Genomic DNA, 25750 nt, shown 5'->3' with positions numbered 1-25750 from the left:
AGGAACCTTTTTCAAAGTCAGGACGACTTGTGTTGGACCAGTTAGGACGGCTCTCATAAGGAATCATTAATTTATATACATCATGCGACATGTGCTCCCAATGTCAGATGTTTGTCGTACCAGTGTAAACCCAGGCTTAAATGTCAAAGCTTAATTGAAAAAACGAAAGTTAGAAGCTGATTGGTTACAATGTACTGCAGCACCAGATTCTGTGTGCAGTTTTATTCAATATTCCCCTATGTTCCTCCTATGGCACAAAGTAGAGCTATTTGAAAAGTTCAGTATTGCTGCAAAGAAACTAAAGAAAACATCTCATTCATATCAGACCATAAACAGCATTCTTTAGTGTTCAATGCATTTTTGAAAGCATTGATTTTTTCAAGGACCCCATTTCAGTTGTACTTAAATTACAAAAAATGTTTTTTTTATTATCCATGCATTTTGTCTGCATCAAAAAATGCATAAAAATGCATGACAGTACACCAAGTGTGAACAAGCACTAAGACGATAGTAGAGCTGAACGATTAATCGTTACAAAATCATCCTGTCGATTTAACCCCCCTCACAATCTTAATCTGGCATTTCCACAATTCATGTAACAAGTGCAGAGCCATTCTCTGATCAGAGCTGAAAAAAAAACAAAAAACAAAAAAAAGTAGCCAGCAAAGTTTATCACAACATTGCTAGGTGCTGAGATAAAAGAAAAATTGTATCATTTGTTTTTTTTAGATCAAAGGGATGAACTTCAGTCAGTTTAACCATGTAAAGGCTAAGCCTTTTTCTGACACTTACAAGTTGCTTACAAGTTAAAATCTGTATTTTTTGCTAGAAAATTACTTAGAACCCCCAAACTTTATATATATATATATATATATATATATATATATATATATATATATATATATATATATATATATATATATATATATATATATAATTTTTTTTAGCAGATATCCTAGAGAATAAATAGCCAGTCGTTTCAATATTTTATGTCACACTGTATTTGCCCAGCGGTCTTTCAAAAGCAATTTTTGGGGAAAAAATACGCTTCAATTAATAATAAAAAAACAACAACAAAACAGTAAAAGTTAAGCCGCGTACACACGGGCGGACTATCTGGCCAACTAAGTCCGTCAGACAAAATCCGACAGACAGTCCGTCCTACTTTTGAATGAACGGACTTGACCACACACGATGAACAGACAGTCCGCTGAAAGCTTGCGCGATGATGTGTACAGCACGTACGACGGGACTAGAAATACGACGTCCAATACACTGCAATGCAACCTTCGGCCGTATAAATCCTTTCTGAGCATGCGCCATACTTAGTCCGTCCAACTTGCCTACTCACGAGCGGACTGTCCGCTGAAACCAAAGTTGGACGGACAATATTACAGAAATTCCGAAAGACTTAGTCCGCCAGACTGTCCGCTGAAAAAGTCCGCTGAAGCCCACACACGAGCGGACTGTCCGCTGAAACACGTTGTACGCGTGTACGCGGCCTTAGCCTTTTTTTGTATAATGTGAAAGATAATGTTATGCCAAGAATCGTGATCTTCATTCTAAGCATAATAAATGTGATTCTCATTTTTTTCACAATTGTGCAGCTCTGGATGACAGTTTCTTTAATCCATTCAACGTTGATACTAACTGGGGCAGCACAGTGGTGTAGTGGTTAGCACCCTCACTTAGCAGAAAGAGCGTTGCTGGTTAAAAACCCGACCACCACACCATCTGCTTGTGCCTGCGTGAGTTTCCTCTGGGTTCTCCAGTTTCCTCCCACACTCCAAAGACATGCTGGTAGGTTAATCAGATCCGGTCTACAAATTGGCCCTAGTATGTGTATGCGTTTGTAAGCGCGTTGCGACCCTGTAGGCTAAAGGACCGCGCTATATCAAGATGCAACTCAACTCAACTGGTTTTATTTAAAAGGAAGCTGCCAAATATATATTTATTTGAAAGAAACTAAATTTAGTTCTCCATTTTGTAAGCTATACCGAAAAAACTGTGGCGAGAGTGAGACCCCCTTATAATTGTCATAATGCAGCTGGGAGTCCTATAAAAAACATACAAGCAGACTGCTGAGTAAGACTAATTGAAATATCTGTCTTGCAAAAATTGAACTTTCAAAGGTCTCCACTTGGCATCAGCCACAAGCCACATGTAATTATGTCTTTTGGAGTCAAAAAAGAAAAGGGGAAATATACACATGCAAGTTCATTATTATACAAACCTGACTGTAGCATCAGATGAAGCAGAAAGTACATTTTGATCATTGCTGGACCAACACAGATCATAGACAACATTGAGGTGGCCATGAAGTTCTCTCAAATAGTGTCCAGTGGGTATTTCATACACTATAGGGAAAAAGGTAAATCAACATAAACCAAAATCTAACAATGTAAATTCTTCACCAAAACAAAAGGTGAGTTACAGTTATATGAAACAATAACACGGGTGCATTTTCATTCGAGATTTTAAATACACCTTAAGAAAACATTAATCACGATTTTACCCTCTTCATGACTAGGGCATTTATTTTGCAGTTCGCCCCTGCGCTAGTTTAACTGGTGATTGCAAAGTCACGCAATGCTGTACGCAAACAAATTTTACAAAACAAATCCTAATAAGTGTGTATTAAATTTCTTTGTTGATCGGAGGATCCCATCTATGAATCATTGGCCGGGACCTGCTGATCGGCATGTGCTGGAGCCAGTGACAGCTGCACACGCTCCCTACCCAAAAAAGCAGAATCACATATTATATTACACACACATTGTATATATATATATATATATATATATATATATATATATATACACACACACACACATACATACATACATACATATATATATATATATATATATATATATATATATATATATATATATATATACACATACATACATACATACATACATACATACATATATATATATATATATATATATATATATATATATACACACATATACACACACACACACACACACAATTCTATGCAGCCAATCCAGATTGTAACATTAAAAATTACAGGGTGCGGTTGGCAAGTGGTTAAAGCTGAAGTTTAGCTAAAAAATATTTTTATCTCTACAGCTTTAGTTACATTACTTACATGTAAACACGTATGTTCCATGATGTGTGGGCTGCCGAATTCTGTACAAATCTTCACTATAGGGCTGTCCTGTCCTCTTCCTGCTGCTGATCTTTGTGTCACCAGGATCATCTGCGCTAAAGATGATGGGGACACACCCTCTTCTTTACTGATTACACTACCTTTAACACGATCTGTGAATGGTTGTAGGGGATCCTGTGACTGTTCATTCACACCTTGTATTAAAAGCAGCATAATCAGTGAAAATAGGATTTGTGTACTCACCGTAAAATCCTTTTCTCTGTAATTCACCGACCGACACAGCTCCTCTCTGTAACTACATGGGTTGTATAGCCTGCCATTAGGAGAAACTAGGCAAAATTGTTACACAATACACAGAACTTTAATCCTACCCCGGGGGGGGGGGGGGGGGTGAGGGGGTGCTATCAACCCTTCTCACTGCTGCTAGCAGCTTCAGTACGTCAACAAGCAGTATAACGTAGAAAAAAGGAGGGGTGGGTGCTGCATCGGTCGGTGAATTACAGAGAAAAGGATTTTACGGTGAGTACACAAATCCTATTTTCTCTTATATTCATCGACCGACACAGCTCCTCTCTAACTACATGGGACGTCCCCAAGCAGTGCCAAACGAGGGGTGGGAAAAAAACAGCATTAAAAAAACTTCATCCACCATGGCAAGTGGGAACTAGTGAAACTAAACCCACAAAAACAGAGCAGTGTGTGGAAACTCCACCACAAAACCGGGCATCCTCAACAGGAGTGATCCCCCAGACCGCAACCTTGTGGGAGTAATGTAACAGTGCAATAACGAAACAGTACTGTGTTTTTATCGAAAAACCAGGAAAAAAAACTCAATAGCAACTACACGGCTGCCTGCAAAACTTTGCGGCCAAAACCAGCATCAGCCAATGCACGGACGTCTACCTTGTAAAACTTGGTAAACGTATGGACAGATGACCAGGTCGCCACCTTACACACCTGAGCGACAGACGCTTGGTGTCGGAAGGCCCAAGATGTTCCGATTGCTCTTGTAGAGTGGGCCATGACTGGAAAGGGAGGCAGGCACCTGCCCCTTCAAGGCGTAGGCTTGGACTACAATCTGTCTGATCCACCTGGAAATGGTGGCCGACGAGACCGCCATACCCTTCTTAGGACCAGCCACCGAAACAAACAGTGAGTCTGACTTCTGAAAGGAAGCTGTGAAGGACAAGTACACCTTCAGAGCCCTAACCACATCGAGAGCGTGAAGGGCCACCTCTTTGGGGTGCTTCGGCTTAGGACACAACAATGGTAATACAATGTCTTCATTGATATGAAATGCCGAGACTACTTTCGGTAGAAAGGACGGTTGCGGACGCAACACCACCTTATCCCTGTGGATGACCAGATAAGGCGACTTGCAGGACAAGGCCGCCAGTTCCGAAACCCTCCTGGCCGATGTGATGGCCACTAGAAAGACCACCTTCTGTGAAAGGGTCAACAGAGGAATCTCCCTGATATTCTCAAACGGCGGCTTCTGAAGCGCCGACAACACCAGTTTCAAATCCCACGGAGGCAACAGAAGACGCACCGGAGGGACTACATGGCGCACCCCCTGAACAAAAGTACTCACTAGTGAGTGAGACGCTAGGGGTCGCTGAAAAAAGACAGCCAAAGCTGAAATTTTCCCGTTGATGGTGCTCAACGCCAACCTCTGGTCTACACCTTGCTAAAGAAACAGCAGGATCCTGGATATAGAGAAGGAGCGCGGATGCCACCCTTTCTCCTCACACATGGAGATATAGGCCTTCCAAGTACGATGGTATATCTTCCTGGAAGAAGATTTCCACACTCTCAGCATAGTCGGAATCACCGAGTCCAACAGACCCCGGTTCCTCAATACCTGGCTTTCAACAGCCATGCCATTAAAGCCAGCGATGGTAAAGCAGGGTGAAAGATTGGACCTTGAGATAGGAGGTCCTCTCGCAACAGCAGCCGCCAGGGAGCGTCTGCCACCAGGCGCATCAGGTCTGCGTACCAGGCCCGCTGAGGCCAATCTGGGGCAATCAGGATCACCGGAATCCTATCGGCTTCTACCCTGCGAAGCAGACGTGGCAACAGTTTCAGCGGAGGAAAGGCGTAGATCAGCTGGTACTGATCCCACGGAGCCACCAGCGCGTCTGACTCGTCTGCCCTGGACACAAATGGACCATCCGATTGAGCCGGGAGGCCTCATTTCAGGCACAGCAGCCTGAATACCTCCGGATGCAATGCCCATTCTCCTGGGTACAGCATCTGTCGACTCAGATAGTCCGCCTGCCAATTTTCCACCCCCAAGATGTAAATGGCTGACAGGGCCGGAACGTGTCTCTGCCCACCGAAGTATGTGAGCGACCTCCCGAGCAGCAGCGGAGCTTCTTGTTCCCCCTTGGTGATTTATGCATGTCACAGCCGTGGCGTTGTCTGACTGTATCCTGGTCGGACGACCCTTGAAGACACGTCGACCACATGTGGAGGCACAGCCTGATTGCTCTCAATTCAAACAGATTGATCGGCAACTTGATCAGGGAGTCCCTGACTGGCTGGCTCACCTGGATCTACCGATCCAGCGACAACGGAGATTTGTCCCAGTATGTCAAGATCTCCTTCTGCAGGACTCTGGTGTGGAACTGGGAATAAGGTACTGCCTCAAAAGAGGCTACCATGAGCCCCAGCACTCGCATGCAAAAGCGGAGTGATGACCACTTGCGGTTCATTAGTAGTTTGACCGTAGATCTGAGTCTGCAATTTGTCTGAGGGGAGAAAGACCCTCGCTTCCCTGGAATCCAATAGTAAACCCAGGTACTCCGGACGCTGGGTCGGCACAACCACCGACTTCTTTAGGTTCAACAGCCACCCAAATTCTTGCAGAGTCTGCATGGTGATCGCCACATCCTCTAATTCTGAGGCGGAAGAAGCTCTCAGGAGGAGATTGTCTAGGTAACCCACGATCGCGATCCCGCGTTGTCGCAGTAACGCCAATACTGGAACCAGTACTTTGGTAAAGACTCGGGGGGCTGATGCCAGGCCAAAGGGAAGAGCCACAAACTGGTAATGGGCTTCCCCGACTGCCAAAACGCAGACATTTTTGATGCTGAAGGCATATGGGTATGTGCAGGTATGCATCCTGGATGGCCAAAGACGCCAGGGGGTCCTCTTGATGGAGTGCAGCGACTACTGAGCGAACTGATTCCATTCAGAACCTCTGCACTTTTACAAAGTGATTGAGGGATTTTAAGTCCAAGATTGGACGTACCCCTTCCTTCTTGGGAACCACAAACAGATTTGAGTAGAACCCCTGGAAGCGTTCCGAGTCCGGAACTGGTACAATCACCCCCTGATTCAGCAAGTCCCTTACTGCCCCTAGCAGGGCCTCCCGGAAAACCAGGAACGTAGGTATGCTGGAGGGGAAGAATCTGGCGGCCAAGAGAGAAACCATCTTGTAACCTGCGGAAATCAGATGGCAGACCCATTGGTCTGATAACCGGGAGGTCCAACAGGCTGCAGACTCCCGAAGACGACCCCCCACCCGAGACACGGGTGGGGGCAAACCTTCATGCGGTAGAACTATTGTTCGCAGGCTTGTTAGGCTTGCAGTTCCAGGGACGCTTCTGACCGTCCGTGGATGTCCTGTCGAGCTGGGGTCATTTTGCCGAAGCACCAGGCGGACGAAAAAGCCGCTTGTGAGCAGAAAAGGAGGGCCCTTGCCTGCGGCGTGGTTCCTTAGCCTTCCTGGCCTGTGGGAGTAGTGTACTCTTACCACCCGTGGCATTTTTAATAATGTCATCCAACGAGGCTCCAAAGAGCCGTTCGCCAAGGAAGGGAAGATCCGTAAGGGTTTTCTTGGATGCCTGGTCAGCAGACCAGCATTTCAGCCAAATAAGGCGCCTCAGCACCACGGCTGACACTGAGGCCCTGGATAGCAGAGGGAGAGTATTCAGGGCCGTGCCACAAACGTACTTAAGGCCATGCACTAGTTGGTCTGCTAGCTCCACGCAGACAGGGGAGGCATGCTGCTCTCCCAATTCGCTGTGCAAAAGGTTTGCCCACTCTGCGACACCAGTGCGGATGCCAATACAGGTCGCACGGCTGACCCCACAACCGTAAACAAGGAACGAGCCACTGCTTCGGCCTCCCTGTCTGTGGGATCCTTGAATGCAGGAGTCCCCTCAACCGGAATCGTGGTTACTTTATTTAACCTAGATACTACAGGGTCCACGACCGGAGGAGCCGACCACCTTTTGAGAAGGCTTTCCTCAAAGGGGTAACGCACCGCCAAGATTTTGGGGACGAAAAGGTCCGTTGCGGGCGACCCCATTCCCTGTTGATGAATTCGTCAAAATAAGTCAAATACGGGAACACCTTAGGTGAACGTGCTTGCTTGTGGGACCCAAAAGGGACCGGTACATCAGCAGAGGAATCCGCTGGCTCTTGAATCTTCAGGGTATCATACGCAGCTGTGATAAGTGCTCCAACAAGCGCCTTGTCGTGCCCAGACCCGGACGGGGAATCATCCTCACTGTCTGAACGGTCCTGGTCAGCCACGTCCGATAAGTCAGAGCAGGGGTCTCCAGCTGCAGCAGGGCCCGAGTCTACATCAGAGCTCTCCCCAGAGGACGGGGGGGGGCAGGGGCCTCTTACGTGCACCTTTCCTGCCACATGCCACGTCTATCTTAGCAACATAGGAGTCCATGCGCACCGTACTAACCGCAGGTGACCCGGTTGCTATAGCCTGGATTTCGGAGAAATAAACACCAGTTTCTGAAGCCATGCTGACCCTATCCTGTCTGCCACCTGCAAGGGGACTTAGGAAATAGAAGGTCCCACCCTCCTGCTGCCACGTGGGGTGGGTGGGGGGGTACTTAGCGCTAGACTCACCACCCTGGGGCGTTCTGTGAATGCCAACAACAGTGGCTGTAGACCCTAGGAGGTTCCCTGATGCAGAAAGGAGAAAAAACTGTCAGCATCAGCAGCTCTAACAGCGGTGCAACGATCTGCAGAACAGCTTCAGCGTTTAGCACAGAGCCATCCAGTGTCCCACACACACAGTGGATACAGGAAGTAACAAGAGAAAGCACATGTCATACTGTCACAAGAGGCCAGCGGTGAAGAAAGCATTCAGGCTTTCACAAAATGGCCACCAATGTAATCAATAGGAATCCTAAGGAAAATGGCTGCTGAAGCTCCCCAGGGGAATCTATAGCTTTCCCAAATCCAAGATGGCCACCGGAACTGCGCCATGCGGTGAAGAGAGCAAAAATAAAAATGAGCTGTCTGCTGACAGACAGACAACCTCCACAAAAACTGCTTTTTTGGGACCCCCAGACCTGGACCAGGACTGAACAGCAACCGCACAGAGCCCCCACAGGTGAGAAACAGCGATCACACACACACACATACACCGCCCGCAGCGCATGCAGACATCCCCCTCAGAGGGGGAAGGGAGGGGTGATAGGGACTTGGGTGAGAAGATAAGGAGGTGAGGTGGCCCCCGAATCGACCCCCCAGGGAATGCCCAGCTGTAGGGTTGCCACCTCATCCCTTTAAAACCAAACACATATTAATTACACAGTTTCTGTGGCTGATTAAGGTTGATAATTAAACTCACTTGGTGCCTTATCTGCATGAAATTAGCCTCAGAACCTGTGTAATTCATATGTGTTCGGGTTTAAAGGGATGAGGTGGCAACTATACCCAGCTGCTCCCCCCACCGAAGCAGGGAGAGCCATACTTACCAGTCCTGAAGAGCTGGGAGACATTCCATCACAGACCTACACCTGCGCAGTTACAGGGTAGCTGTTGGCCTCAGTATACTGTGATCCAGACATCAGTAGCCCGGTCATATGTATACCCCGGAGCATTGAAGTTCACCGACCACCTCTGGAGCATGAGGTATGTCGTGGCCTGCCGAGCCGTAGCTGTGGCCTGCTCACGCTCGATGACCGCACTGGGGAGACTACAAGGATATCATTAACCAGCCTGTCACCCACCTGGCAGTTGATAGAAGATCTACGGTTCTCTCATCTTGCGCAAAAAGCAGCAAACCTGCAGTAAAAATATGGACCGAGAGGCCCGCAGGGTTTCCTAGGTCATTCTCCTTGCTAGGCAAAATAAAAACTGAAGCTGCAAGCAGCAGGAGGAAGGTTGATGGCATGGGGCCCACCCCACCGGGGCGGGATTAAAGTTCTGTGTATTGTGTAACAATTTTGCCTAGTTTCTCCTAATGGCAGGCTATACAACCCATGTAGTTACAAAGAGGAGCTGTGTCGGTCGGTGAGTATAATGCCCCGTACACACGAGCGGACTTTTCGACATCCAAACTCCGACGGACTGAGTCCGGCGGACTATCCGCTCGTGTGTGGGCTGCAACGGACTTTAGCTTCGCAAAAGTCTGACGGACTTTAGAAATGAAGCATGCTTCAAATTTTCCCGACGGAACTCCGCCGGACCCGGTCCCCTTCGAAAAATTCGCTCGTGTGTGTGCTACTCCGACGGACTAAAACCGACGCTAGGGCAGCTATTGGCTACTGTCTATGAACTTCCTACGTCGAATCCAGTCGTACGTCATCACGTTCGACTCCGTCGGAGTTTGGTGTGATGGTGTGTGGTCAAGTCCGTTCGGTCGAAAAGTCCGCCAGAACTCCGGCGGAACTCCGCTAGAACTCCGTCGGAAGTCTGTCAGACTTAATCCCTCTCGTGTGTACGGGGCATAAGAGAAATAACTTTTTTCAATGGAGGACAGGGCAGGAGGGGTGTGTTCCTATGAGATCTTCTTACTATGGCTGAGCCCAAAGACCCACAGCAAGAAGTTCAGCAGCAGGATGAGGACAGGGCAGCCTGCACATCCTGGGACATACTTCATTACAGGTAGTACAAGAAACAGCAGCACACAAGAGTACAAGATTTAGGACAGCTCGGAATTGCTGACAAAAAGAATATTTTTCCATTTACAAAACAAATGTATGAATTAATTTATAAAACAAATACAACAACATGCTTTCAAGTGTGTGTGTGTGTGTGTGTGTGTGTGTGTGTGTGTGTGTGTGTGTGTGTGTGTGAGAGAGAGAAAGAGATATATTTTTTTTCATCAGAATTTTTTATTGCATTTTTACCGCTTTGTTTTCAACCTTCACATTCCGAAATCCAAAATCCCAGGTTCTACAGATCCTTCAACAATGTAATAATGTTATGTTGTATGTTGCCCATGTAATATTTTGCATTATAATTGTCATAGCTTATTATAAGTTTGCAATATTTCAACTGTATATTTCACAGATTAAGCCAACAAAGAAGAAAAGTTCATTGTTAAAGAGGAAGTAAACCCTTTCAAACAACTTTGACCTACAGGTAAGCCTAGATTAAGGCTTACCTGTAGGTCCAAGCAATATCTCCTAAACCTATATGGTTTAGGAGATATTTGCCCGAAAATGGGCACCGCTGTCTACGGCGCATGCGCCGTAGACAGCGGGGCGCAGGCGCACTAAATGCGGCAAGTCCAAGAATGGATTTGCCTAATTTGTCTACTCCCGTGCGCATGCGCGGGAGTGACGTCATCGCGGCTTCGCCGAATGGCAGCAGCGGAGCTGCGAGACGCGACTCCCGTGCGCACGCGCGGGAGTGACGTCATCGCGGCTTCGCCGCTGTCATTCGTCGGAGCTGCGAGACGCCACCAGCAAGATGGATGCGGCGGACTACAGGGGACAGCGGCGACTTCGCTGGCTCCTGTGTCAGGTAAGTGACACATAATGAGCTACTATGCGATGCATAGTAGTCCATTATGCTTTACCTTTGCAGGGAAAAAAAGAGGAAGTAAACCCATCAGGGTTTACTTCCTCTTTAAGGTATAAATACATTTTAGGGGACATTTTCACTGGAGTTTCTAATACGTTTCTAATACGGCATTGGGAAAGTTGGATAATAAACAAACACACGAGCCTGAACATATTTACAGTTTAAATTGCAAACATACCTAAATTTGAAAATGACAACACTAGCGGGGAAAAGACACCATGTATAAATCCCACTATGTAAATATTTTGGTGATATTATACTGCCATCTAGTGGCCCGAAATCCTACTAAATGACAACATACTTTGCGGCACATGTTCAACTGTTATTATAGAATGAGGATATTTTAAATAGCTCTGTAGCTTAAGCACTGTATACAAAGACCGATTGCCAGCCGACATTGGCTAGTACAATAAAAAAAACTGCCGACATTCGGCCCGTGTGTACGCCAACAGGTCCGTTAAAATCTGTCCGGCTTCTGTCAGACATGCATGCTGGAAAACCAACAGCTGACCGACTCCCAGTCAGAGTTCTCAGCCAATTACTGACTGCACTGATTGGAGTGTTCTGGGGGGGGGGGGGGGGGGGGGGTGTTTAGCCAATAGAAAGCACTAGGGGGAGAGGTGAAAGAGATTAGGTTGCTGTTCGAGCAGAAAACAAGCGACAAAACACTCGTAAATTGCTCATGTTGCACATTGTTCCTATTGAAGTCTATGGGGCCCAATTTGTCTCCAATCTGCCAAAAAGAAGCTCAAGTACTTCTTTGAGTGACAGATGTTTTGCTTTAGAATACAGAACACTCAGATCAGGGGCCTTTGAAATATAGGATTTGGCTTATTAAGTGTTTTAGAGCTACAAGCTTCAAGCAGGAAATCGATCAGGTGTGAACGGGGCCTTAAACTGAAAACATTGCACAGTATTAAATCGTATATACATCAGACGAAAGTGACAGCACAAAAACAAAAATATACAATATTGTAGCCCATCAATTCTTAAAAGCAGTGGCTGCAATACTTTTCATTTTTAGACTTTTCCTTTTATTTTGACCTGGTGATCTGCAAATTAAGTCTGGTATCCTTCAACTTTTTTTAAATAGACTTAGCTGTCCAGCAAAACTGGCAGTTAGAGGGTTGAGACAAATCATTTACCACTAAGGCCGCGTACACACGCGGGGACTGTTCGCCCAACTTTGTCCGTCAAACAGTTTCGGCAAACAGTCCGCTCAAACTTAGCATGGACGGACATGGCCACACACGACGGACGAACAGTTTGCTGAAACCGTGCGCGATGACGTGAACGGCACGTACGACGGGACGAAAAATACGACGTCCTATACACTGCATTATAACTTTCGGCGTGTAAATCCTTTCTGAGCATGCGCGGAACTTAGTTTGACGAACAAGCCTACACACGAGCGGACTGTTCGCTGAAACAAGGTTTCAGCGGACAGTTTTTCGGAAATTCCGAAAAACCTTGTTCGTCAAACTGTCCGCTGAAACTGTCCGCTGAAAGCCCACACACGAGCGGACTGTCCGCCCAAACACTGTTCAGCGGACAAAGTTGGGCGAACAGTCCGCCCGTGTGTACGCGGCCTAACAGGGGCGTTTACAATGGTCAGATTTTATTCATTTATGTAAACTTTCATCCCAAAAGGGAAAAAAAAAACATCAAAAAAAAAATAAAAATAAAAAAAAATAAAAAAACTTACTTTAACTGCTTAAAAATGATTAGCTGGAGTTCAGCTGTAATTTGTCAGTCAAGTCCATCTAAATCTGCTAGCGCATCTAACACTACCCTCTCCACAGACTGACAGTATTCCTGTCCATAAGGGTCTCCACTGCTCCTCCACCAAAAGTGGGGACATTCTAAGGCCCCTTTCACGCGGGCAGTCCAGTCAGGTCCGCTTGTCAGTTTTGCAGGCAAACCCGATCGGACCATCTATTCACCCCTATTGTGCGGCACATGTCAGCGGTGACATGTCCGCTGACACTCGCTGCTATCCAATCCTGTCTGTCAAATCCAGACGGATGGTGGCCCTATTTTCCACCCGTCTGGTGGATCAGATGAAAACAGACAGGCAGTTGGGTTTCATCAGATCTCCCTACAGAGGAGAGCGGGACTCTGACAGGTCTGTCTCTGCGCAGTGAGTGGAGATGGACCTGTCATCCACCGGCTCAGCAGGGATCAGTGAAGAGAATTCCACCCCGTGTGAAAGGGGCTTAAGACAGGAACTGTGTTACTAGCCAAGTCATCAGCTGAAAATAAAAGGAAAAAAACTTAAAAAATAAATAAAATAAATAAAGCCACCACATTTGGTAAGCTGCAATATATTAGATTTTTGTTTTTGGGATTTACTATAGTTTTAATTTGATCATTCAGTATGTATTACGAGATACACATAAAACCCTTGTGTATTGTACAGGGTATACAGCATGACATATCATGCATTTCACTAAAATGTAACCAGCAGCAGTAATTAAGGGTAATAGTGTAAATAGTAAGGAGGACAAAATCCAGGTACACTGGCCAAGGCTTACAGAAAGAAGATTAATGAGTAATTGGATTAAATACAGTCTTTAAAGAGCTGATGAGCTAAACAGAGCTGTACAGAGGAACTACCAAAAGAATTGGGCTGGCTCAAAGTAGCTTTTTTGAATTTTAACAGTCTACCTCTGTATATATCAACACTGTGCAAGCTATCAAAAGGCAGATCACTACACTATTTCACAACACAGTTATTGTTTATTATGATATAATTGCCATCCCTTGTCCCCCAGTCTAGATGTACATAAAATGAACTATTATGTCACACACCTATGCAAAAAAGGGATTTTCCAACCTGAACACACCTGCTTTATTGTTTATATTATGGTCCTAGACTCCTATACCTCTTTATTATGTACAGTAAAAGGAGACAATTGGGCATTTTGCCCAGTAATAGACAACCATAGTGTTTCTAGCTGGATAGGGTAAAATCTCCTTAATAAATGCACAAAAGTAACCTATCCTTGCCTTCAAGGCAGTAAATACCAAAATGTTTTAATGCATTGCTACAATAGGAAGCACTATGATATCCTGTTAAATCATACTTTATCACACCTATGAATAAAATGTGGGTAATTTTGAAAACTTAAAAAAGGGAAACAAGCTAAATATTTTGTTTAAAGCACATAAATACACTGTATATATACCCTTTTTTTCTAGGGCAAAATTTTAATATATATATTGCAACCTACCAGTTTACCGATGAGGGGATTGCGACAAGGACACTGCCATTTATGGTAAAGATCAATAGGCATTTTCTGCATTTGATAACAATGTTCTTAGCTTGAAAATGAAAATGAATGCAACCGCTATATATGTGGACTGGTAGGCTGAAAAATAATACATTTATATTCTTGGGTTTGGTTATACTGTAAAGGGGTTGTAAAGGTTTGTGTTTTTTCACATTAATGCATCTTATGCATTAAGGTGAAAAAACACCTCGCTGTCATGGGCCCCCCAGCCCCCCATTTTACTTACCTGAGCCCGTTCACCTGCTGTGCACATCCCCCAGCGTCCTCTTCTCCACTGGCCATTGACTGGATTGATAGCAGCGCAGCTTTTGGCTCGTGCTGCTGTCAATCACGTCCAATGATGCGGCCGCTGGGGGGGGGGGGTCTTTACAGAGCCATACACTTGGCGTCTATGGACACCAACTGTATGACACGGGAGTGTGCCTGCAAGCTAACCCCCTCGGGAAAGAGCTTCCCAGAGCGGGTAAGCTTTAGCGGGGAGGAGCCGAGACAGCTGCCGTGGGACCTCAGAACAGCAGGATCGGGGCCAAAGGAACTGCACAGTGGAGGTAAGTATAACACGTTATTTATAAAAAAAATAAAAATAAAAAATAAAACCTATACAACCCCTTTAAGTATCCATAGAGTAAATAGGAAATGGATTGCTTACCACTGCTTTGAAGTGTATATATGCCTAAAACCTTTTTATTTTTTTACAGTTTTGTATATAATAGGGAAAGTTTAAACCCCATATCAGGATTTACTGCTATCTGGGCCTCTATTAGGCTTGGTTCACACACTTGTGAGGATGGTTCCGAATCCCGCAGCCACAACCACCCGCACAAAATGCAGGAGGAGATGTGTGTGGGTGCTATTAGTGTGATGAGTGCACATTTTGTAGTAATAGCTGCTTTCTGAATATTTATCTTTTTTAATATTACTGAATAGCGAATGGGGTTTTCATGCACTTGAAAAAGCAGCGAGATTTAAAAAAAAAAAAAAAAATCACAGCCTACACAGAAACTGCAAGTGCAGCAGTGCAGGAAGCCGCTGCTGCTTTTAAAAAAAAAAAGCATTAATACCCCACGCGCTATTCAAAAATATAAAAAAAGATAAATAATATCCTTTCCCTTGTGTTTTTTCTTTTATGGATGGGTTATCTTGCCCACACAAAATGCAGCTCTCAGAGCCGCACAAGTGTGAACCAGGCCTTGCAGAGATTTCAGTCTGTGCTGCTGTTAGAGAGGTTTCCTGCTCACTGTCCTGGGAATAACCTTTTTACCAAACAGGAAGACAGCAGTAAAACAGGAGATCCAATTCATTTTTGCCAATTGTTTTTAAATTGACATGATTCAGCTACATTATTTGACATCTCAATACCTGTATAGAAACATTAATCTTTGCATTCACAATTATTAATCTTATTAGAAGCTTTTTACTTAACTTGAATTTGAAGTTCACTGGAACTACTTTAATGTATTCTAGCAACAGTATCTTAGTTGTAAACAGTGTTTTTACAGTGCGACTTTGCAACGCGATTTTTGATGCAATGTCATGCGACTGGTGAGAACCATGGGAGAACAAGATGCACCGAAGTCTGAACAAAGTAGTACAAAAACTTTTTTTGGAGTCGCACCAATTAGAACGGGGATCATTGAAATACATGGATTTTGACTTGTTATGGGACTTCACATGTGTCACGTCGCACAACAACTCCATCATAAGCTATATAGCTACCAAGGTAGCATGCATATACAAAAAGGGAACAAAGGAGAAAACCTAAACCCCAAATCTCTTTTCACTTTCTCATTTTCATTCCTTTCAGTCCTACCTGATAGACTTGAAGCCAGTCTAAACTCTTCAGCTAGAGGCACTTCTGCCACAACCCCCTACCCCCACTCCTCCAATTTGGAGGCTCGCTATCCATTTTATAACCAGGATGTTCAAACAATGAAAAGGAATATCTAATCAAAACCCCCACATGCTATTCAAAAATATAAAAAAGATAAATAATCATAAAATATCACTAGAAAACGTGCACTCATTACAGTAAAATAGAAAAAATATTACAAACAGTGAAGTGCTATCAGTGCAAATATCCCAAATCAACAAATTATAAATACTATCAAAATAAAATAAATGCATCTATATATCTGTTAACCACTTGAGATCCGCGCTATAGTCAAATGAAGGCTACAGCGCGGATCTCAATTTCCGGGACTACGTCTATTGACGTCGCCCCCTTTAAGAGTTCCCCGCGTGCTCCCGGGAGCGCGCATCGGGGAAAATCTGTGTTGGCCGTGTCCCCTGGACACAGCCAATCACAGATCGCTGTAAACGGCCAATCACAGCGGCCGTTTACAGCGCGATCGCCTCCTCCAATGGGTGATGATCTCAAATGTAAACAAATGAGATCATCACCCATTGCCGAATGTGTCTCCTCACACAGCGATAGCGTGTGAGGAGACAGCTAACAGTGAGTGAGCGTTCTCTACCGTGCCAGTGCTAACATAAACGTGCCAGTCATAATATAAACCCTGCCAGTGCCCAGATATACCCCACCTGTGTCCAGATCTACCCCACCTGTGTCCAGATCTACCCCGCCAGTGCAAACCTGTGCACCGCCAGTGTCCACCTGTGCACCACCAGTGCCCGCCAGTGCCCATCTGTGCACCGCCAGTGCCATCTGTACCAATCGGTGCCCATCTGTGCCGCCTCAGCAGTGCCCATCTGTGCCGCCTCAGCAGTGCCCATCTGTTCCCATCTGCTGCCTTATCAGTGCACATCCCTGCAATAAATCAGTGCACATCTGTGCCGACCCATCAGTGCCCATCTGCCGACTCAGCAGTGCCCATCTGTGCCGACTCAGCAGTGCCCATCTGTGCCGACTCAGCAGTGCCCATCTGCCGCCTCAGCAGTGCCCATCTGCCGCCTCAGCAGTGCCCATCTGTGCAATAAATCAGTGCCCATCTGTGCCGCCTCAGCAGTGCCCATCTGTGCCGCCTCAGCAGTGCCCATCTGTGCCGCCTCAGCAGTGCCCATCTGTGCAATAAATCAGTGCCCATCTGCCGCCTCAGCAGTGCCCATCTGTGCCGCCTCAGCAGTGCCCATCTGTGCCGCCTCAGCAGTGCCCATCTGTGCCGCCTCAGCAGTGCCCATCTGTGCCCATCTGTGCCCATCTGTGCCGCCTCAGCAGTGCACATCTGCCGCCTCAGCAGTGCACATCCGTGCAATAAATCCGCACATCTGTGCAATAAATCAGTGCACATCTGTGCCGACCCATCAGTGCCCATTTGTGCCACCTCAAAAGCGCCCATCTGTGCCACCTCAAAAGCGCCCATCTGTGCCACCTCATCAGTGCCCATCAGTGCTACCATGGCTAAACGTGTCTTTTCCGCTGAGGAGGCTAACCAAATTATTTCCACGGCCGACGAGAGCAACGGGGAGCTCTCCTCTTCAGATTCCTTTTCGGATTCGGATTCTGAAGCCGATGTAAATTATGAGCCAGTCCTCAGCAGTGAAACACTGACTGATGAATCCGAGGAGGAAGATATCCGGCCCATCAAGCGAAGGCGTTCTAGTGAGGCAGTGCCGTCCACCAGCACCGCAGTGCCGTCCACCAGCACCGCAGTGCCGTCCACCAGCACCGCAGTGCCGTCCACCAGCACCGAAGTGCCCCAGCAAGAAAGGCCAAGTACCAGTGGGGTGTCATCTCATATTCCTTCAAGGTGTACGAAGGGAAGGACACCCAGCTACAGCCCCCTAATTGTCCGGACTACTTGGGATCCAGCGGAAAAATTGTTTGGGACCTCATATACCCCCTACTGGATAAAGGCTACCACCTCTATGTAGATAACTTCTACACATCTCTGCCCCTGTTCCACAACCTTCACCGGAAGAAGACGCCAGCATGTGGCACTGTAAAAAAGAATCGGAAGGGCTTTCCTCAAAGTCTGGTGAACAAGAAGCTGCGGAAAGGAGAAACCGCAAGTCTAAGAAACAAGGAGGTTCTGGCAGTGAAGTGGAGGGACAGAAGGGATGTATACATGTTATCTTCTATCCACAACGATACCATTGTGGAAATCCCCAGAAGGAATGGCCCCGTAAAGAAACCCAAATGCATTTCCGAATATAATTTGTTCATGGGAGGAGTCGACTTCAACGACCAAATGATGGAACCATATCTGGTCACAAGACGGACATACCATTGGTACAAAAAAGTAGCAATTAATTTTTTTCAATTGGCCATTTATAATTCATATGTCATTTACCGCAACGCCACCCAAAACCCCAAACGTTTCTTTGGCTACCAGGAGGAAGTTTTCACAGCCCTTATTTTCCCAAACGGCCCACCAGAAAATATCAGATCAGACGTTGTTAGTCGACTCTCCGAGCGCCACTTTCCGGATAAAATCCCCCCCACACCAACAGGCAAAAGACGCCAAAAAAGATGTAAGGTGTGTACCAGAGCAGGAGTCAGAAGAGACACATCTTATTGTGCACAATGTCCTTCCCAGCCAGGCCTCTGTATAGGCGACTGTTTTCGGCGTTACCATACTTCAATAAATTTTTTGTGAAGTATGGTAAACATAATCCTCAGTTCCTGCCTTCATACACCTTCACACCCCTTATGCCACTGCCTGCTCTGTAACTGACCCTGGCTTGTTATTTGACCACTCTTATGCCTGCCGATTCTGTACATACCGCTGCCTGATCTGGAACTGACCCTGGACTGTTATTCGACCATGCTTCTGCCTAACGATTCTGTACATACCTCTGCCTGATCTGGAACTGACCCTGGACTGTTATTCGACCATGCTTCTGTCTAACGATTCTGTACATATCTCTGCCTGATCTGGAACTGACCTTGGACTGTTTGACCACGATATTTGCCTGCCTCTTGGACTGATCTTGTATTCTGCAACTGGACTAGTGGGATTCAACACGGGGTCTCACATATGTGAGGGGCTCCAGTATAGTTTTTCTGGAAGAAGAAAACAATTTTCTTTGTTTTCTTATTCCTAGATTAGGGTCTGGAGACTCGGAGGCTTCAAAGAGATTTGGGAGGGAGAAGCCTCTACCCCTATCCCCATTCTGTCCTGAACGAGGCTCTACTTCTGTCTGCTGCCTGTAGGACTTACTGCCATCATGCCGCACTGACCACACCACAAGGACCTGCCTACTACCAGGACCAATATTTTTGGCACTGCTGACATCTCTGCACTAACCCTGGACTGTAATATGGACAGTATCCCTGCCTGCTGCCTAAAAAACTGTGTTCGCTGTTGCTGACCAAGTCCCTGCCTGCTGCCTGGACCAGTGATATCCTCCTGTGGACAACTGCGCTTCTAAAACCACAGGTAATCTTTTCTTTACCCTTTGCTCAGCATAATGTATTTGGGGGTGTAATTCTTGGTATGTGCAGGCTATGTGTCCCTGGAACGCCGACGGTGTTTCTTGCATGTTGCGCCTCTGCATGTGACCAGGCTGTGTAAACGTCTCACACGTGTGGTATCGTTATACTCAGGAGGAGTAGTAGAATGTATTTTGGGGTGTTATTTTTGCTATGTAAATGCTATGCGTTGGAAATATCTTATAAACGGACAACTTTGTGTAAAAAAAAATGCGTTTTCATTTTTTTTCCATTTTTTCCGAAAACTTCTGGAAAAAAATGAACCATTGAAAAGACTCATTATGCCTCATAGATTATACGTTGGGGTGTTAGCTTTCCAAAATGGGGTCATTTTCTGGACGTTTCCATTGCCCTGGTGTTCCAGGGCCTTCAAAACTGTAATAGGTGGTTGAGAAATGAAATGTGTAATTTATGCTCCTAGAATGCCTGAAGGTGCTACTTCAAAATTAGGCCTCTGTATGTGGTCAGGCTGTGCGAAAGTCTCACACATGTGGTATCGTTATACTCAGGAGGAGTAGGAGAATGTATTTTGGGGTGTTATTTGTGGTATGCACATTCCGTGTGGGAGAAATAAGCTATTACAATGAAAATTTTGTGGGGAAAAAAAAAAATCGTAATTTTGCAAAGAATTGTGGGAAAAAATGACAACTTAAAATAACTAACCATGCCTCTTACTAAATACATTGGAATGTCTACTTTCCAAAAAGGGGTCATTTGGGGGGCATTTGTACTTTCCTGGCTTGTTAGGGTCTCAAGAATGGAGATAGGCCTTAGTACATCAGATGTGATCTTTTTTTGCAAATCTTTATGATTTGCACCATAGCTTGTAGACTCTATAAATTTCACACAGATCATATAATATGCAAAAATTTGGGTTATTTTTACCAAAGATGTGTAGTAGTATAAATTGTGGCCAAAATTTATGAAGAAAATTTGCTAATTTGCTAAATTTTGTCACAGAAACGAAGAAAAATTCATTTTTTTTCAAAATTTTCTGTCTTTTTTCATTTATAGCGCAGAAAATAAAAAAACGAGAGGTGATCAAATACCACCAAAAGAAATCTCTATTGGTATGAAGAAAAGGACAAAAAAATCATTTGGTTACAGTGTTGCATGACTGAGTAATTGTCATTCAAAATGTGAGAGCACTGAAAGCTGAAAATTGGTCTGGGACTGAGGGGGGTTTAAGTACCCAGTAAGCAAGTGGTTAAGCTATGATAAATCAGTGAGTAAATCAAACCTCAATACATCTACAATTAACTATAAAAATGTGCAATGAATCATGTAAATCATTAAACAATAGCATAATTAATCCATATGTCACAGTGATAATAAATATAGGCATTCCAAAGTCAATATAAACTGCGACAGTGGTAGAAAACAAATTTATATATATATATATATATATATATATATATATATATATATATATATATATATATATATATATATATATATATAAATAAATAAATAAAAAAAGAAGAAGTCCATAAATAAAGTGAGTCCCATACACCATTAAAATTTCATGCTTAAAAGCCTTGTATAAAAATGTACTGATCCTTCTGGTACACTGGCAGCTCTACCAGAACCTCTGTTGTATAACCGGTTTTACTCTATCAACAGCTTACTCGTAGAGTCAATGCATTTTCAGTATGGTCCTTTAGTGGGCTATTGGTTTCCCTATCTGATAGACCTTATAGGCAGCACAATGATCAACTGAAGGAATGCACACAACAGGCTGGCAATGATGATCCTATTTCCGAGCCAGTGGCTTAGCGTTTTCAGCATTCAAAAGTGCTGTGACTGTCAGGATCTCCAGGCAAGAATTTCAAAGATGATAAAAAATAGATTTTGGGACTACATACACATTAATGTTGTAATAAGAATGGCCTAAATGATACAGAAGGGAAGACCAACAATTGCTCTTAAAATGCCATTAAAACCTTCATACCTAAAAAGTGCTATATTGTTTTTTTTAACAAAGTATAAAAAGGGGGGGGGGGGGGGGAACTTACAGCATATAGGATAACCATCTCTGTTTGCACATGCTGCAGCCAGTGTTCTCCCATCATAGGAGAAACACAGGAAAGAACATCCCATTTGTCCACCACGCAAAGATAAAAACTTCTTGTTTGGAATGTGACATGCCTACAAGGACAAGATAGTTATATATATTATATAAGCATGTAACTTTCTGCCTGTATGCTTCCAATAAAAAAGCCTTACATAAACACACAATATATGCATGAAAAACTAAAATACATAAAAAGGTTGAGGAAAAACAAAAAAACAGCACAGACTACTTACATGTTATTTACATATTCGTAGAACTATGGCCTCCTATTTAAAAAAACGCGCTGCAGCACTTATTTATCAAAGTTCATCTGCACTTATGCTCCGTACACACGACTGGACTTTCCAGCAGACTAGGTCAGACGGTCTTCCCGACGGATTTTCGGTGGCGTTCCGACAGACTTTCCGAACGAACGGACTTGGCCACACACAAACGGACCAAATCCGTTCGAAAGTCTGTTCGTTTTGAATGTGATGACATAAGACAGGACTTAAAAAGAAGGTTCAATAGCCAGTAGCCAATAGCGTCCCTTGCGTTTTTTTTGGTCAGTCGGACCAGCATACAGACGAACGGTTTTCCCGATCGGAGACGAGTCCATCGGACAGATTTGAAACGTGTTCTATTTCTAGGTCTGTCAGATTTTTTTAAACGAAAAATGATCGGATTAGCCCACACATGATCGGATTGTCCGACGGACTGATTCCGTCGGACCTAGTCTGCTGGAAAGTCTGGTCGTGTGTATGCGACATTACAGTTTTCTCTCAGAGCCAATTCACAAAACAGTGTGGTGTGGGAAACCCACGTTCCATGTGTGTTTCCTGCACCGAATTCAAAACGCACTGCATTTGCAATCTGCAGTGAATGTCAGTGCAATGCTAATGATACCCCAAACGCAGGTAATAAACACAGTGGGTTTGCCTGCACCGGATCACATGGTACCATGTGATCCGGTTGCATGCACCACTTTTAGTGTGGTCTGGCAACATTTTCAAATCACACTGCTCCCAGATCACATGTGAATTGCACACAAATGTGCAGGGCGTTCCTGTGCAATTCATAGTGTGAACCGGCCCTGAAAAGTCCCACAAACATCTGTTGCGCCTGCCAATTAAGTATACATAATGTAACAATGTTACACTGCTCTTGAATGGAGAGCAGAGTTTTGTAGGCTGTGCCTGCTTACAATGGGTTAAAAAAATGCTGCAGGGGGCATGGCTAACAGCATTAATTCTTTCTGTATTAACAATGTTGCCTCCCTCTTTGAGCTGCAGTGTTGGGGACAGTGAGCATGTCAGACACAAATTAAGGTGGATTTGGCATAATCATTGGTAAAAGAGGTTTTTCTTTACTTAATGAGGTTTGTGCATCACACAGTAACTGGAGTTAGAAAAAAAACAGTAAAAGGGCTTTAAAAAAAAAAAAAGCCCTACTGACATCTGTGGTTGCAGATACTCTGAAGAAATGTTCAGGCTGTGTTCACTATCGCGAATTGGATGGGGGAATAAAACCTTGGAAAGGACTAGCCTTTTATCCACAATGTCTCTAAACATCAGGATGCCCTCTACAGGTACAGTCAAAGTTCTCTTAAGACATGAAAGGGCTGGATCCACTACAAAGATAGTCCACTTTTTAAAAGAGAAGTACAGCCAAAGCTTGAGTGGATCACAGGAATGTAGTTGGTTCTGCAATTCTGCAACCTGTTTTCAGCAGACAGTGACCTGATGCTTGCCGTCGGCTGACTTCATAGACCCGGTCCAGGCTCAGGAACAGCCACGACCATATGGTTGGGAGCCGTTGAGAGCCTGAAATGGTCACAACCCCCTCCACAGCTCAGCGATTCATTGAGCATGTGGGACAGAGCAGACGGAGGTGGCTGACATTTACAAGCTCTTTGCTCAGGGAGCTCTGAGAACTGAACTATCAGCGGTGTTTGATCGCTTGGTTCTCAGCCTTAGAGCCAGCGGAGGACTGATGCTGCACCCACCTAGACAAGTATGATTCTAAAATAAAAAAAAATAAAAAATCTTATACTTCTCTTTTAACCACTTCAGCGCTGGATGATTTTACCCCCTTCTTGACCAGAGCACTTCTTAGCCCTTGTACACACGGTCGGAGAATCCGTCGGAATGTGTCCTATCGGAGCGCGTTGTCGGATAATCCGACTGTGTGTGGTATGCATCGGACTGATTCCGTCAGAATATCCGTCCGACCCAATTTTCCAACTTGTTGGAAATATTTTCCGACAAACTGGTCCGATCGGACATACTCCGATCATGTGTAGAGAATTCCGATCGGACAAAGTGCCACGCATGCTCAGATCAAATTCCTACACCAAAGCTATTGGCTACTAGCCTGAATGTAGTCCCGTCGTAACGAAATAACGTCATCACGTTCTGAACGATCGGATTTTCCGATAACTTGGTCCAAGTTTCAGACACAATCCATCGGACAAAATCCAGACAAAATCCAACGGATTTGGTTGGCAGAATGTCTGACCGTGTGTACAGGGGCTTACAATTTGCACTGCGCTGGTAATTGCGTGGTCATGCAATGCTGAACCCAAACAAAATTTGCGTCCTTTTTTCCCCACAAACAGAGCTTTCTTTTGATGACTTCTGCAGTTTTCGTTTTTTTGTGATATAAAACGAAAAAAGACCACAATTTTGTTATTTAAATTATGTTTTCAAATTTTTGTTATAAATTTTTTTTTTTTTAACAATAAAACTAAATTTTAGTCATACATTTAGGCCAAAATGCATTCAGCCACATGTCTCGGGTAAAAAAAATTCAATAAGCATATACTTATTGGTTTGCACAAAAGTTATAGCGTCTACAAACTAGGGTATCCCCCAATGACCCCATTTTGGAAAGTAGATACCCCAAGGAATTTGCTGAGAGGCATATTGAGCACATTGAATATTTTATTTATTTTTTGTCATTTTTCAATCACTTGTGACAAAAAAAAAAAAAAAATGTACACAAAGTTTTCACTGAAATTATATATTGCTCAAACATTCCATGGGTAGATTTGAAATCACCCCCCAAAATACATCCTGCTGCTTCTCCTGAGTACAGGGATACCACATGTGTGAGACTTTTTGGGAACCTAGCCATGTACAGGACACCAAAAAACCAAGGGCGTAAATTTTTGATTTCACTCCTCACTACCCATCACAGAATCAGAGGCCATGAAATACCAAGATAGCACAAAACCCATGGCATGTTAAGTATTTTGCAGATCTAGCTTTTTGTCAAAGTTTTGACAATCAAAAAAGAAGAAAAAAAAAATAAATCTTTTCTTCATTTTCCAAAACAAATGAGAGCAGCAAAATACTCACCATGCCTCTTAGCAAACGCGTTTCGTCACAAAAGAACATGTGGGGGTTGGCCAGGTCAGGGAGTCCCCTTGATGGAGTGCAGCGACTACTGAGCGAACGGATTCCATTCTGAACCTCTGCACTTTTACAAAGTGATTGAGGGCTTTTAGGTCCAAGATCAGACATACCCCTTCCTTCTTGGGAACCACAAACAGATTTGAGTAGAATCCCTGGAAGCGTTCCGATTCTGGAACCGGTACAATCACCCCGCGATTCAGCAAATCCCTTACCGCCCCCCAAGAGGGCCTCCTGGCAAACCGGGATATGGGTATGCTGGAGGGGAAGAATCTGTTTGGCAGCCAAGAGAGAAACTCTATCTTGTAGCCTGTGGAAATCAGATCGCAGACCCAATGGTCGGATAACCGGGAGGACCACCGGGCTGCAAACTCCCGAAGGCGACCCATGTCTCGGGTGGGGGGCAAACCTTCATGCGGTAGCACTTTTATTCACAGGCTTGTTAGGCTTGCAGTTCCAGGGACGTTTTTGACTGTCCGTGGACGTCCTGGGGACATTTAGTCGAAGCTCCGGGCGGACGAAAAAGCAGTTTGTGAGCGGAAAAGGAGGGCCCTTGCCTATGGCGTGGCTCCTTAGCCTTCCTGGTCTGTGGAAGTAAGGTACTCTCTCCACCGGTGGCATTTTTAATAATGTCATCTAATGAGGCTCCAAAGAGCCGGTCGCCAAGGAAGG

General features: G+C 44.7%; 1 protein-coding gene across 1 annotated transcript in view; it reads right to left on the bottom strand.

Moving 5' to 3' along the window:
- The window catches only part of AHI1 (Abelson helper integration site 1), a 420928-nt gene that overhangs the window by 267072 nt on the left and 128106 nt on the right, over positions 1–25750 (bottom strand). The window contains exons 11-12 of the mRNA XM_077486810.1: positions 21628–21760; positions 2234–2357 (exon numbers count right to left, since the gene is read on the bottom strand). Coding sequence (XP_077342936.1) covers positions 2234–2357; positions 21628–21760 — 257 coding nt within the window. The remainder of the gene's footprint in view (positions 1–2233; positions 2358–21627; positions 21761–25750) is intronic.

Source organism: Lithobates pipiens, unplaced genomic scaffold (genome assembly GCF_037356315.1).
Source record: "Lithobates pipiens isolate NorthernLeopardFrog02 unplaced genomic scaffold, aLitPip1_a1.2 Scaffold_18, whole genome shotgun sequence".
Classification (NCBI taxonomy): Eukaryota; Metazoa; Chordata; class Amphibia; order Anura; family Ranidae; genus Lithobates; species Lithobates pipiens.
The sequence above is the reverse complement of the archived record's forward strand: the minus strand, read 5'-3'. Positions and strand labels throughout refer to the sequence as shown.